This window comes from Arachis hypogaea, chromosome 5 (assembly GCF_003086295.3).
Source record: "Arachis hypogaea cultivar Tifrunner chromosome 5, arahy.Tifrunner.gnm2.J5K5, whole genome shotgun sequence".
Classification (NCBI taxonomy): domain Eukaryota; kingdom Viridiplantae; phylum Streptophyta; class Magnoliopsida; order Fabales; family Fabaceae; genus Arachis; species Arachis hypogaea.
The window spans coordinates 34,815,662-34,831,167 of NC_092040.1; the positions used below are offsets into that span (position 1 = coordinate 34,815,662).

The window sequence follows — 15,506 nt, forward strand, 5'->3', positions numbered from 1 at the left end:
TCATACAGCTTGATCCTTTAAGCACTAAAAAATACTTTTTCCATTCCTCAACTTTCCAAAGAGTATTATGTTTGTGTGAAAGTTGTGTTCAAGTACTTTTTTTTAGCAGTTTTTATTCCTCTCTTTCAGCACAATATGGAATAATAAATTTTCGTAAGACTACCTTTTGCATGCTAAATCCAAAATCAAACTGTGTTCAAATCCAATGCCGAATCCATCCAACTATGGTTGCATTAAGCTTTTCTCGTATCTCCAAACTGATTTTCATGTAGGAAGGTCGAAGACCGTTGATAATGAAAAGCCCACAATCAGGACGGACAAATACTTTATCCAACAAAAGTTTCTCAGTTGCAGTAAAATAAATACATATCGCAGCAAATCAACCTACACTCCACCCACTGTTGCAGTAGAAGTTATCTGCGCGTGGATATCACTTACCAACACGCGTCGCACTCCCCTACTGCCATAAAATTTCAGTACATGATGAGAAAAATTCTCTTTTAGCACTGTAGTATTAGCCTAGTTTATGTGGACATTTTCTATTCTTATATGATACTTTAGTAGGATTTCTCCTAAGGCCAATACTTTGGTGCTGAAAGGAAATTTTTTCAGCATGTACTGAAATTAGATGGCCGTAGGGGAGTGCGACACGTGTTGGTGAGTGAGATGCACACGAAGACAACTTTCTGCTGCAACAATGGGTGGAGTGGAGGTTGATTTGCTGCGATATGTGTTTATGTGACTCTGTTAAACCTTGCTAAAAAGAATTAAGGTAATGGGCTAAGAGATTTTTGTTGGATAAAGTGTTTGTCGGTTCTGAATGTGGGCTTCTGGTTATGAACAGTATCCTACCTTCCTACATGAAAATAAGTTTGGACAAATGAGAAAAACTTAATGAAACTATAGTTGGATGGATTTAGCATTGGATTTGAACAGGCACAGACTGAGTAATAGTAATGAGGGGGCATAGTTGTCAGAACTGAACCGTTGATCGAACTGGTCAGATTATTGGGTTACTGGTTCGTTGGTTTAACCGTTAACTCACTGGTTGAACCGGTTGACTCAGTACTATGTAAATAAAAATTAAAAATAGTAAAAAATTTAAAATTAAAATTTAAAATACATATTTTCACTAATATTTTAAAAATATCAAGTTATTTTAAAATAATATAGACCAATAATAATAAGTATGTTGTTATTTTTACTATCATAAATATTTTTAATTTTTTATATTAAAATAATATTTATTTTTAAATTTCTATAATTTATTAATTAATTTATATCTATTATACTATTATATATTACAAGTATTTATTAAAAAATAATATTAATAGATATTATATAATTATGAAAAGAAAAAAATTAGTGAGTTTATAATTGTTGTTAAAAAAATATAATTATTTTTTTGTGGCTAAATAAAAATATAATTAATTTAAAAATGAGAGAACTTATAACTAAACTTAAAATAAATTAGATAGAAGTAAAGTATTTGATAAAAGATATCTATGTATATGTTATAATTTACATATATATTAATAAGAATCATGACAGGCTGGTGGCTATAAATGCTTTTAGTTTTCTATATGGGAGGAGTTTGAATCCCATTTCCAACATATTGATAAAATTTAAGTCCAAACCGGTTTTTATTGGTTCATTTTGTGTTTGAATGGTTCACACTGATTTTTTACCTCATACGGTCCAAAGATCAGATTGGACTGGTGTAAGATCCAGTTTACGAATATTTCAATTGAATTGACCGATTCGTTCCGATTTTAATAACACAATTAAACCGATCGATTCCAGTTATTTAATATAATAGAATTTAATTTTTATGTCGTTACTTCTTTATTTCCTTAAACAAACGAATAAACGAATAAAATCTTTTATCTAACATTATATCAAAACTGAATTAAAAAATATATAACAAATTTAATTATGATATGATGCTTTCTGGTGAAGTGGTGATGCAACAATTTCAAATGTATCACCTACATGAAATTGTAAATGATAATTATGTAACTACTTTAGTAGACTGACACACATTAACACATAGTAGATATATGATCAAATCAGTATAAATTGTCCTTGTTTTTGAATTGTATATATATATAGTAATAGTATAAAATTTAAAATAAACCTAGTTACAAAAATGAATTGAAAATTTTAAAGAAATTATTTACGCATCTTTCGTTTTCTAAAGAAACTAATTTATTGATTGAGTTAGGAATATTAATTTAATGTTGACAAAAATTTTTCATAAATTAAATGATTCGAAAACCTTTTCTTTTTAAGTTATTGAATATTTTCCTAAATTCAACATAAAAAAATCTGGACTTATTTTAGTAAGAATAATGCTATTTGGGGATACAAAATTTAGTTATGGAAGTGTGATGAATGATATACTTTAACATTTTAATTTTTAGTATTTTTTGAAATTGTGAGAGGTATATAAATTGAACTTTTTGTTTTGTGTTTAAAAAATTAAAAAAATTTGAAATATACAAATCGGACTCTCCGATTTATATTTAAAAAATTTTAAAAATTCGGAGTACGTAAACTGAATAATCCATTCACTCTATAACTGCGTTCTACACCATTCTAATAAATCAAATTAAAAAGTGGCTATTTGGTGGTTGCTTAGGTTTTATTTTTTAAAGTTAACTGCATCTAATAAATCAAATTAATACGTTTAAAAAAAATTATTCATACAAAGGCTAACATGTCAGCACCATGGCCATGTGGGATAAACTTTTCATATGCCTGTTTAGATATACAGTGAAAACATTAGAAGTTTAATAATATATATTTAAATAATGAATAACTTATTTTAACATTAAATTTAGTAGAATTTATTTGTGGGCAGTACAACACAAATGATGCCAGGGGAATCCTAGCCATTTGAAGGTCTTCCCTTTCCTTGAAACGAAGCCTAGACCTAAGGTCGAAATACGTTCAAAACAAGATGGAGTTAGGGAGGTACCATTTTTATGCTGTACGGAGGGGGCGAATTCCTGGGATATACATGACGTGGGCGGATTGTAAGCGGCAAGTGAATGGGTTCAAAGACTGTGAGTTTAAGGGGTTCGCCGATGCTGATGAAGCAGAAAGTTGGCTCCGTTCTGGAGGTGTTTTGTTGGCACCGCCACCCCCACCCCCACCGGAACCCCTATCACCCCCATCACCGTCACCGCCACGGTTGGGTCTGCTAGGAAGCTCAGTGATTGTGGGTGGCAACTCTCTGTCGACATAGCTGCATACAATGCAGGTACGTTCTTGTCATCATACACGGTTGGAAGCAGGAGGAGTTCGTTCAAGACACGAAGCATTGCTCAAAGGTAGATTCGAGCCCTTGGTTACACTTTGATTAAGTTGTTGATGTTCATTTGTTTTGGTAATGTGCATGTTTGTTTTCATATTTTGAGTGGTCTACTGTGGTCCCCTTTGTGGCATTACAGGTAAGGTGGGTGAAGGAGATACATTGGGGACTGATTTCGTTATCACCAAAGACGTGGAAGTGTATCTTATTCGAGTTTGTTCCCAGTTACGTCTTGATTACCCGGTCTTTACTAGGCATGAGTCCTACTCTCAAAATGGTGAGCATTTACATGGTTTTTGGGTTGTGCTTTAGTCTGCGCAACATGGTCTCAACTGGGGTGAATGGATGTTTCTCAAAGGACGAGGCAGAAGCAAGGCAAGATGCTGCCTTTCAAATGTTGGAAAATATTTTGACGATGACGGGAAGGGAAATTTGTGATTACAACTTCAGAAAGAGCTTTGCAGCAGCACGTTAAGGATCTGGAAAGATAGATTTCTATCCTTCTGTATCACAGAATTCGAGAGTTTCAAGATGAGAACCGAAGGATGCGGTCTGAGCTGGAAATGTTTCACGAGATATTCGACGAGTAACTGTTGGACTTAGTTTAGGTTAGTTTACTTTAGATTGGATTTGGTTGGTTTGGTTTATGTTGTTAAGCATGTTTAAGTTATCTTATTTGAGGTTGTTTGGTGTTTCATTTTGAAGTTGGGTGTGTTGTATAATTCGTGTTTGAAGTCTAATTATGATTAAGTGAAGCTGATGTAAATTTGGGAATGACCTTCCATTCATTTCGTTTAATATTTAAATATTTGTCAATTCATCACTGGAATTCAAAGATGATTAGACTTGATGCTGAGACATTTAGCTTCAATTACTTTTTCCTATGAGTTCACTTCAGTAGCCTTGTTGCTCTCTCTTTGATCTTTCTAAAATAGGTTGTACTGTTGGTTCAACCTCTAAGCTAAATTTGGGGAAGTAGACACCAGGATTTTGGCATGGATCCTTATTTGATTTGGGTCACAAGGAATTTTTTTTCATGAGAAAATCTTGGGTACATCACTTCTGGAATCCCTAAGAGGTAGGCCATACTTACCAAAACATTGAGTGTAGTGTACGTTGCTAGTGACTAGTCTTGTTTGAATTCATCGGGTGGTTAATTTCGTTTGGCATTGAATATTAAATGTTTCTTTTTTGTGTTCATGGTTGAGAATGCTTTTCTTTACTATTTTTTCCATTATCATAAACAATATGGCTTTAGTCTTTCGGTCTTGGAATAGAAAAAAAAATTAAAAACATGAGGTTGGAAAATGAGCTTGATGGTTGTTTCTTGCAACATGTGGGTTGGGCTCAGTGTTCCTTTTTTTATTTGGGCTAGGATAGGTTGATGGGCCATGCTATGATCTTCCAATTTGAAGCCACAATTTGCCAAGACCAACAGTGAACCAAAGCTATATGTGGCCACTTTGTACAGTGTGTTAATGTGTTGCACCAATTTAGTGCACTCACTAAAACTCCATTCATTAAGTTAATCAAGTTAAGGGATAATTTTATATTCTTCATGTGTTTCTTAACCCCTTAATACGTTCATAATTACCTTTTAAACCTGCAGTATATGATACCTGCCATCCTCGGTGACACTAATCTTGGGCTTACTTGCATTTCTTTTTACTAAATTGTGTGTGACTAATGCTGAGATTATTTGACAACTTGGTCATGGTAACTATGTTAGTCACGTGCCACATGTGTGTGCTAGTAAAAAAGGGGGTGTCTATAAATAAAAAGCTTCCCTAGCACACGTCATGTGTTACGTTAATGTTTTCTACTCCAACACAACAGTGTCACTGGCAGTAATATTAGTCATTGAGGAAACAAAGCATGGAGAGCACTACCAAACAAGGTTTGAACGCTCCAACACATGAGTCGCAGTAGCATTCGGTGCGGGCGGAGGAGCCCGTTAGTGGTATGGACAACCAAGATCAAGGAGGAGTTGATGACAGTGAGAAACGGTTGGTTCACACTTAGTACATGAAAATGCTACAAATGCACCCTATTGCATGCTTTGTTTCAAACATGTCCTGAGGAATTTGTCATTGTAATATCGTCGTCCTTTGGTGTAAAGGATCTAGTTCGTCGCGACGAGATCATGCTGGCCATTCTGAGCGGGCAGGCGAAGCAGATCCAAGCCATCACAGACCTTCTTTCTGAGCATAATCGAGTCATCGGGGTTCTCACATACCACATCGCACAGGGAAACAGCAACGGGAAAGGTAACGTGGTTGACTCCAAACCAGTTCCCGCTGAACAGGCTGGTGGACCTGCTCGTACACTTGTTGTGGGTTTGGTTGGTTCCCAACACAAAGACTCCACAAACGGCTTAGGTGCCGAGGCAAGAAATATTAACAACTCAAAGGCGGCTGTGCACTACGGATCCGAGAAGCTAGGGGTTGGTCGGACTAGTTGGAAAGGTATTTCAAAATACAGAAAGAAGGAGGTTAAACCTATTTCACCCAAGGTAGGCAATATATGTCCTTAGTTCTGATTTCGAATATTTGGTTGTGAAGTCCTTAATTTCGTACTATGTTGACCTGCTGTTGTAGCTGACGCATTTTTTATTTCAATGTTCCAGAGAAAGCTGGAGTTCTGTGAGGAAGAAGATTTTGACTTCGGGGAGTTAGGAAATATACGGCAGTCTGAACACGGATCTCCCTTCACGTTCTACACACACACCGGTTGGCAGATGACATCAGAAGATATGCCCAAGGTAATATGTATGAAGTATCCCTAGTAAGTCATTGTAGGAGTATAAGGCAATGTAAATTTTTTTTCCAAGCCGCACCTCTTACCAGCATTGACTGCTCGTCTGAATAAATAAATTTTCCTTCTTGCACTGGCAACACTTTGCACTGAAGTGGTTATTTTCATGTTAAACAAAAGTCTTTGGTGTAGTTTGTATGTGATTTTTTTAATCTGAATAGCGTGTGAGGGGCCTGCACTAAAAATAGATATCTTCTGTGTGTGCGATCTTCTATTTTTAAATGGACAGTCTCTTTCAAAATGTCTTTCTCGGCATGAATGGGTAACAAATGATTTTTTTTAAATGGCTGTGCAGTACATGGATATCTGTTTCTGGCCCCCTCCGGGGATGCAATTCTTTGGCCATGAACTTGTTGTGGCTGCATATGTGTTTGCTAAAGACTTAGATCAAAAGTGCAGATAGCCACATCTCTGAATAATTTCAACATTTATTGTTCACATGTTTTCACCCTTTTTACTACAATTGTTCTATTCTATTCATAACATGTTTCCTTTGTTCGTAGTGAGCTACTTGTCCAAAACGACCATCGTGTTGGCAACAGAGAGGCTTTGTGGACACTGAGACCTGGAGAAGAGGTGGTGGATGATGTAATCAACCTTGTTGCGGTGTTAACGGCTGGAAAGGACCAGCATCGATGGTGGCTTCCGACGACCATTTTGGTAAGTTCTCATTCATTTCATGATACACATTTCCCAAATCGAAAACATGTATTCAATGCCTCACTACTACTCGTGACAGCAAATTGCATTAAACCCAACTTTTCATTGCAAATCAACTTTGGATTACATAAAAGCCAAATATATGGGCTTGGCAGACAACCTCCTAAAGGTACCCCATTTCAAATAATCGTTTTTGTCAGCGGTATTGCTGAAGTGGATTGGAAGGTTACTGTTTGACTGTACATGTCTTTGTTTCACCAACATTTGAATGCCAGATATACGTTGCCCTTCATAGTGGCCGTCATTGGTACTTGATGATAGTCGACATGTGGGAGGAGAAGCTGGTATACCTTGATTCGCTTAAGCGTAGCTTGGAACGAGAAGGAAGGATCAACCAAATATTGGACGTTGAGTCATATCGGCCACTTATGTGCTTACTGCTACATTTTTCGATTTCATTCATTGTACATTAGCAGTTGTAAAGTACTACATACAGGTCAACTTTATCGACCATATACTCACTGACAAGAGGTGCTATGAAAAGCAAAATATCACCCCTAAGAAGGTGTCCAGCTTTAAAGTCTTTAAGTCGTTGGTCTCCCAGCAAGCTGAGGACTCATAAGTTGCAAATGATGTTGAAACAGGATTTGAAGGAATTTTTATAATCTGATTTTATTTTTATTTTACTATTTTGCTATATCCCTTTGGGAATGAGAAATTAAAACAAAACATAGGAAACAGTCATGGTGAAGGACAAGATATAAGCAATTGTAAAATTAAAGGATGTGAATTTTTTTTCCTTAGGTTACTAACAACGGTGGTGTCGCAGAAGTAAAGAAAAATTTGCAGGGTTGAAAGACTAAAAATGATGCCATTTTTTAACTTAGGTTGATGAAAATGATGTTGAAACAGGATTTAAAAAAACTGGTCCTCTAGTTTGTTGACAAAATTTAATTTCTGAAACAGGATGGATTGTGGAGTGTGGGTATCACAATGGATGATCCTCACCCACTTGTGGGCATCTTATGAGCTGGAGGTAAAGCTTATTTCATGTCATAATCTATTGACATTGATTAAGTCTGTTGTAGTCCTACGTTGCCTAATTCCGTGATTGAATCATCGCTTTAGAAAGTCAACGATAGCACCCGAATGTTATTGGCCATAGACCTTGTCATGGGCAGTCTCAACCCTATTGCTGAGGAAGTGACTGAAAAGACAAGGAGGTATTGGGATAGGTCAAAAAGCGCATCCTACAAGAAGGGAAAGAGACAAAGGAAGAAGGCCAATTCCCCTACGGGTCCCCTGAGCCCCTCACTCTGAGGGCTTTAGCAGCTGCCACCGAGCCTCGTGTGGTGGTGTTTGCCTTTTTTTGGAACATAGTTGTAGCTGCCTTTGACCTTCCTTTGCTGACTTTTTGGTTTGCCTAACACATCCAGAAGCATTTTGCCTAATATAACTCCTTGATGAATTTACTATGTAATAGATTACCTTGCATCACTACTACTTATGAACACTTGTTAGGGGTCAACAATGCTTTGTTTTACCAACATTTTGATGGTGGCTAAAGGAAATAGTAGTACCCCTGGAATTTGGTTCTCCATACTTTGTTTGGGGATATTCATGTATTTAATCTTTAAGTAAGTGATCATGAATGTAACAAACAAGGGAGACCCATTTAGAAACACCTGTTTTTAACACCTGTTTTATTGTTCATCCCCAACTTTGTTATAATCATTATGATAAAAAAATTATGCTTTTGCTAACTGACGATAGTATTTATAAAATTCAAAATCAATGTGTTAAACTTCAACTTTATCTGTTGCTCCAAAACGTCACATTTTCTTATGAGAGACGATGTTGGTTCTGTGTAACTTGAACTTTACATATGGAATTGAAATGTAATATTTTTTTATGAGAGACTATCTTAGTACTACATAACTCCCAACACTAGTTTTTCTACTACTTCACATGTACAGAGATGGACTATCTTAGGCCCTATTTTAGCATATTATGTTTACGTATGATAAAAAATGATTATAGTTGAGATTGACTCCCCTCATCCATAATAATACACTTAATTGACTGTCATGATCTTGTATGTTGTGGTTTGGAATGTATACCTTGACTTCTAATATTTTTTTTACTATTCATTGTGTACATAGAAATGGAGTAGTGATCACATTGTCTTGGCTTCTAAATTAGCAATCATAAAAGATGGTACCCAAGTCTACGGTGAAGTTTAATGGCAGTTTGCTTTGTCCACTCCGGAGCTTTTTGTTATTCTGACATCATAAGTGGTTCTAAATCAGGCAAAATTCTCAACTCTCAGGGCCAATTGTTCTTATAAAAAAGTAGAGACGAATGGCAACCTTAGTTATTGGGATTAAATTTATGTATTAAGTATATCGATGATCAAGTTATTTTTGTACATCTTAAATGAGTTGCACGATTTTGAAAATATTGAGCTGTTAAGCAATAAGTTGACATGGAAAGAGCTAATAATTTGTAGGATTTATTTTAGTTGGTGAAATAAACGTGCCACATAATCACATCTTATGGACTAAATTGCATGATTACTATAATGTGATCAAATGGAAGGATTGCGGGGCTTGTTCTCCTGATCTCATTACTCCTTTCAAATTGTGTTATTTCATGTTTTCTATATAGCAAAACAGATTTTATGATCTTAAATAGGATCAAATCAAATGATTATTCAGTTATTGTGATAATCTCACTTGGCACCATTGCTCTGGAGCAAATAAATCCCGCTAAATTTGCTTATACATCTCAGCAACTGACCTTGTAAACTACAGAAACAAGCAAATTAAATTTAAATTGAGTACACTTAATTTACGGGAACAAACAAGAATTTGGCACCAGATTACAATTTGTCCAATGCAAAAAATAATCTAGAACAAATTCAAGAGACGAGCAATATTCTCAGCTTGAAGAACCGTGGCACATAACTCAAAGAGGTAACTTAATGCAATAATAAAAACAGAGAAAAGAAATTTGCAGGTTGCCTCCAAAGGGTGGATCAAACTAATGAAAGAAGGAACTTATCCACAAAATCAAGATTTCATCGAATTAACACATTGGAAAAAAAAATTACTATTTAAGTAACCACAAAGAAATTCATACTCACTAATATCTATATCACGTTGTTCTGTTCGGTGGAGCATAGGGCATGTCAGTTACTCTACAGCATCTATTTAAGCCACACCAAAAACTATTGATCTTTGTTTCCATACTCACAAGTCCTATTTCCGGGTAAAACATGATAGCCGTCACGCAATATACGAGTAGTCGAGAAGCAATACTTTCACAAATGCCCACAATATTCATTAACTTCACAAAGGCTTCTCTACCAGGGGTTCGACGCATGTTTAGCTACCATTATGACATAGTCATTCCACATGGATGATAGAAGTAATCATGATTCGTTCACTTTTTACTAAACCTAACCACAGGGGACATAATCCAAGTGATGTATCTTACTAGTCTACGACAAGCAAATTGAAAAAATGTACCATAAGTTTACATGTTGCTAAAAACTCCACCGTTCATTGATTGATTGGTGAGTCTCAAACTTGTCTCGGATTACTTGCTAGCCTCTCGGTAACCCTGATTATGTCATGCATCATCTGCGTCGACAACAAATACATGTCAATTACTTGTATGCACGTGATGAAACAAATTTAACTATTCCAACTAACTACCGTACCTCCTCAATCTTCACACAGTTATCATTGTTAAAGTACATTGGGAAGACACAATCCCAACTTTCAAAACGGATATCCCGAGTTTGACCACCCTCGTTTGGCCAGAACCAGGATTCTTCCACATATGAGTCATCCACTGGTTCAGCCGCTTTAGGTGGAACCACGTTCGACACGTCACATCAACCCTAAGAAAAACAAACATGTAATTGGTGAATTCAAAATTTCTGAACCCATGTCACCAATAATTTAGGCAAACAGATGCAATTATAATTAAAATTTTCACACAAATACTTTAAAATTATCCCTTGCTTACCGTTACACTAGGTGATATGCAAACAGCACCTGAAATAGTTGTTATAACATCCACGGAAATACGTAACAGCAACACCCTCAACCCTATTACTACTAACATAGACAACTTAGGATTCCTAGTAACTTTGATTAAAAAACCTTTGTATTTTCTGTTGGTGAGGAACCTTCTGACCCTAACTCTGCTGCCTTCTCATCCTCTGGTGGTTCTGCCTGCATATTCACTTCACAATTTTCGGTGTAGTGTCGCTTCGTGTGTCTGGCTTTCCGGCACATGCTACACTGCCTCTTCCTACCACTCATTTTATTAATTCGGGGAGCCCCTTTGGTCTTAACCACGATGGGATCCTTCACATTGGGAGTATCTCTTCCCTTTGTCGACGGACCCTTCTGATCACATGCAGCCTTAATTTGTTCACATAAAACTCATATGCCACTCATCGCTGTATTAAACAAACCCGGGCTCCGTGCAGCTACGAATAAAAACCACAGCGATGTAGAGTGTAATGCACCCAGATGTAACAAAAATTCCCTCTCACTACACTCATCAGCTCTTCCTTCACCAAAGTTATCCAATGATTTAGCGTCCTTACACCACCTCTTCAGCACCAACCTTGATGGAATTCCCCTCGCAAGCTCATGCTTCAAAACGAAAAAACATGTGTCAACACGGGTAACCTTTTCGAAACCAAAATTGGCAAGGACATTGAACCCTATTCACCACCCTATCATACAGTACCGTTAGTGGCCTACCCGGAATGCCGTAGTCTTCAACTGTGTACACCATAGTCGTGGATCGTCAAATCTTTCCAACAAAGTTAACTGCACCGACACCTTCAATTTCCCTCCTCACTTCCAAGCAAGTCGTGATCACTGGGATGCCGTGAATGGACTTGAAGTGGGTCTCTAACTCATTATTCCGATACTCTCGTACCATCAACTCAACATTTTGCACCAGCTCAAGAATACTGTGCCTTGAATTAAGAAACTTTTTGACATTCACATTAATCCCTTCACATCGAGAAGTTGTGTGGAACCCGACACAGAATTTATTTTTTAAGTATACATTTGCCCATATTTTTGGCATATCATAAGTTTTCTTCGCCCAAAAACTATCATGAAGTCGATATTCTACAATAGTTGCGTCCCACTCTGCCTCAAACTCTTCTATATCCATATTCGAGTACAACCACCTAGTGAAAAGATGTCTTAAGCCTTCATCCTTCACATTTGAAGTAACGTTCTTCTCCACATGCCAAGCATACAGCCTATGTGTGGCCTCCGGATACACCGCCTTGATTGCCGCCCTCATTGAATCACACCCATCTGTCACTATCACCGATGGCTTTTTGTTGCACATTACCTCCAACAAATTTTCAAGCAACCACGTGTATAACCCAATGCTTTCATCCAACACCAAACCAAACCCAAATATGGTTGTTTGCTTATGATTGTTCGAACCAGAAAAGATTACCAAAGGTCTCCTATATTTATTTTTCTTGTAAGTCGAATCGAACGAAAGCACATCTCCAAAGTGTTGGTAATCAACCCGGCTCCCACCATCAGCCCAAAACAAGTTCGCTAACATATTTTTGTCTGTCAAATTGTACCTAGCCATGCACATCGGATCCGACACCGCTTTTCTCTCTAAATAAATTATTGCAGCATTAGCGTCTCCAATAACAGTCTTCTCCTGCTTGGTCTTCTCGATGTAGTTATAGGCATCCTTTTTGGTGAAACCCATCAGAGAATACCCCCCCCGGCTTACCCTGCCATATAACCTAGAATCTTTGACGTCGGGACACCATGTCCCTGCATGCCATTAATGTGTGCCATAGCTGAACAATTCATGTCTCTGAAACTGTTGATCATATGAACCATCCTCATAGGAGTTAAATCATGTTTGTGATCTAGTATAACTTTTCTAACCCTCCAAATTTCGCTGACCTCATCCCATAGGATTGACAGCTTTGCGTCACAATTTGTGCGCGTCTTCGATCTGTGGTCCCTCTTCCGGTCAAGCCTTTCGTAATGTTTGCACTATCTCAGCCTTGCTTTGTTGCAAAAAAAAACCTCCTCCTAATCACCCTTCTATTATCATCCTTTCTCGAGTCACCCTTGTAAATACCAAACCCATGACATTTGTCGTATCTCTTATAAAACTCATAGGCTGCTTCATCCGTGCAGAACACCTTCCTCATCATATCGGCTTCGGTCAGCATTAGCACGTCTCGATATTCAGTGGCTTCCCCTTCCACGCCTTCATCACAACTATCAGCTTTATTGTCGCCAGTAAGTCTCTCGTTTGTTTCATAATGTTTTTCGCTGCTAGCATCCTCTTGAATTCCAGCACCTCGGTTAACCCCATCATCTAGTTTTGCCTCCATCCACACAATTACACCACTGGCACATATCACCTTTACTTGCTCAAATCAAATGGCAACATCAAAATACTCAAAATTCAATAACATCAAATACACATTGTACTTAACAACATCAAATAAAACACATTAACTACACCAACTAACACAAATCTCAAGTTTTTTACTGTTGCAACAACAAAACCAAAAATATATTCTGCAGAATTTATTAACTACATAAAAAGAGTTGACAACATATTTTTGGAATATAAAACTAACATTGCATTCTGCTGTCACTGAACCCAAGAATTAGCGGCATGTCCAACTACCATAAAAACTGCTTTGCAGAAGCAAAATTTTCCTAATTTTAATCCTACTAACCAAACTCATCTACCCAAACTAACTGCATATATAGCATTCCCCAACCAACAATTAACCATTTAAATCATGCATACATAATTATTACTAAAATCAGCACGATCAGTATAACAAATACAAAACCGGTAACAAATACATTTAACAATTTTTGACTTCGTTAATTTATTATTAAACTATCTTGCACAAATATGAACAACACAACTCAATAAATCCACCAGAATATACTCTTTCATAACCTCCGATTCACCTCTACTAACCACTTCATGTATACATATATTGAATTCGAAATAAACTTCACCTTTTTCCCTTCTAGTGGATTTTCACCACCCTAAACAAGAGTAAATATCACTATGTCACCCCACAAAATTAAAATAATTAAAAAATACATACGAAACTATCATTTTCTGTCCTTACATGCTTACCGATTACTGCCTAATGTGCTTCCCAGGTTGCGAACTCCATTGCAGTTTCTCACGTTCTCGCCGAAACCGTCAACCTTGGACTGTCCCCTTAGATCTTTGGCAATACAAGAAACCACCTTCTCCCAGCATGCGCCTTGCTTCTAGTTTCTTTTTTGCCCTCTTTGTTTCATCTGGCTTTTACCACCAACAAGTTATTATTATTATTATTATTATTATTATTATTATTATTATTATTATTATTATTATTATTATCCACAAAATTTTAATTTTATTTCTCGGTCCAAAAGGAAAAAAGAAACAACATTACAATTGAAAGAATTTTTGTTTTCAAAATATTTGAGTATTTTTGGACAATTCGATCTGACCTAAATGAAATATAAATCAACAATTCATTGAACTTAGATTCATATTCAATCAGTTATAAGTTCTTATTTTTTTTCTTTTATCAATCACAATCTAAGCACAATTTCTTCTATATCAGCGTGAAATGTATTAAGAAATTATAACATAAACAATGTCTAATTACCTTAACTTTATCTTCCTTTGCCCATGGAACATTGGCATAACCTCTAGAGACCTAAAAGCATATCATGAGTTAAGAACAAATTAAAAATAAAACAAATACTTTAAAAATGAGGCCAACACCTTAGCACAAACAACACAATATAATTTTTTTTACTCATCAACATTTTCAGCACGATTTTAACAAAATCTCAATGCATTATAACTAGCAGCAGGAATGTATTTAGCATGCATGAGTTAGAAGAGTTTCACATTGTATGCGTATTACAACCACGGTTGAATCCCCGCCCCCTACCCCCCAACACACACATTCAGAAACAGAGACACAAATTTTAACCGGTTTTGATCTATACAGAGACACCAATACTAAGTAATTTCTGATTGTAGGTTGCCAAGTTTCTAAACTGGCATAAATTTTAAATAATCTCTTTAACTGGTTCCAAATCCAGTACCCCAAATCCGCCAAAAATATTTACATTGAATCAAGATGAGTAAAGTTGTTACCTAAATCCCAAGCTTGAAATTTAATGTTGACGGTTTCAACATTAAACCCCATTGTTGCATAACCCTAAATTTGATGGAGAGAAGACCGGTGTGACAGACAACAGCGACCACATGACGAGTATGACGAGGGACAGCGGGCGAAGCGCGACTGAGCAGGAAGAGTCCTCTTTTAGCACACCGACTCAATGAGCATGATGAAGAAGCTGCAGATTGGCGAAGGAGGAGAGAGGCTGGAGCATGAATAACAAACGAAGATCTTGGGCGCTATGAACAACAACAGTTACAAGAATGAGGGCAACGGTGGAGGAGGCTAGGGTTTCTTTTGAGGGAAGAGTTCTGAAGGTTTATTTTGAAGGTGAGGTGAGATTGTGACAACGAGGGGTTGGAGAGGACGGACGAAGGCTGAGATTGACGGATGGATAGCGGTAGGGGAGTGACTGTTTCAGAATTCTGCAAAGGTTGAGAGGAACGACAGTGAGAGTGAAAGTGAGTGTGATAG

The 15,506-nt window shown here is 36.8% G+C and overlaps 1 protein-coding gene across 25 annotated transcripts; it reads right to left on the bottom strand.

Annotated features, from left to right (window-relative positions):
• Positions 1-9,849: 9,849 nt before the first annotated feature.
• Positions 9,850-15,506, bottom strand: LOC112801175 (protein FAR1-RELATED SEQUENCE 4). 25 transcript variants are annotated; one of them, XM_072237071.1, is made up of 7 exons: positions 15,008-15,504; positions 14,508-14,558; positions 13,982-14,151; positions 11,575-13,224; positions 10,826-11,463; positions 10,515-10,697; positions 9,850-10,434 (listed from the first exon to the last, which is right to left on the bottom strand). In XM_072237071.1, the coding sequence occupies exon 4, from the start codon at positions 12,563-12,565 to the stop codon at positions 11,621-11,623; it is 945 nt and encodes a 314-aa protein (XP_072093172.1). In that variant the 5' UTR covers positions 12,566-13,224; positions 13,982-14,151; positions 14,508-14,558; positions 15,008-15,504; the 3' UTR covers positions 9,850-10,434; positions 10,515-10,697; positions 10,826-11,463; positions 11,575-11,620. The 25 variants fall into 25 exon arrangements, 21 of the variants coding, with proteins under 21 accessions (XP_072093172.1, XP_072093167.1, XP_072093171.1 ...); XM_072237066.1 differs by having other exon boundaries at positions 11,575-13,238; XM_072237070.1 differs by having other exon boundaries at positions 11,575-13,243.

Bases quoted from the DNA above. Each gene is read 5' to 3' on its own strand.
- LOC112801175 (XM_072237071.1), bottom strand. From the start codon at position 12,565: ATGGGTTTCACCAAAAAGGATGCCTATAACTACATCGAGAAGACCAAG.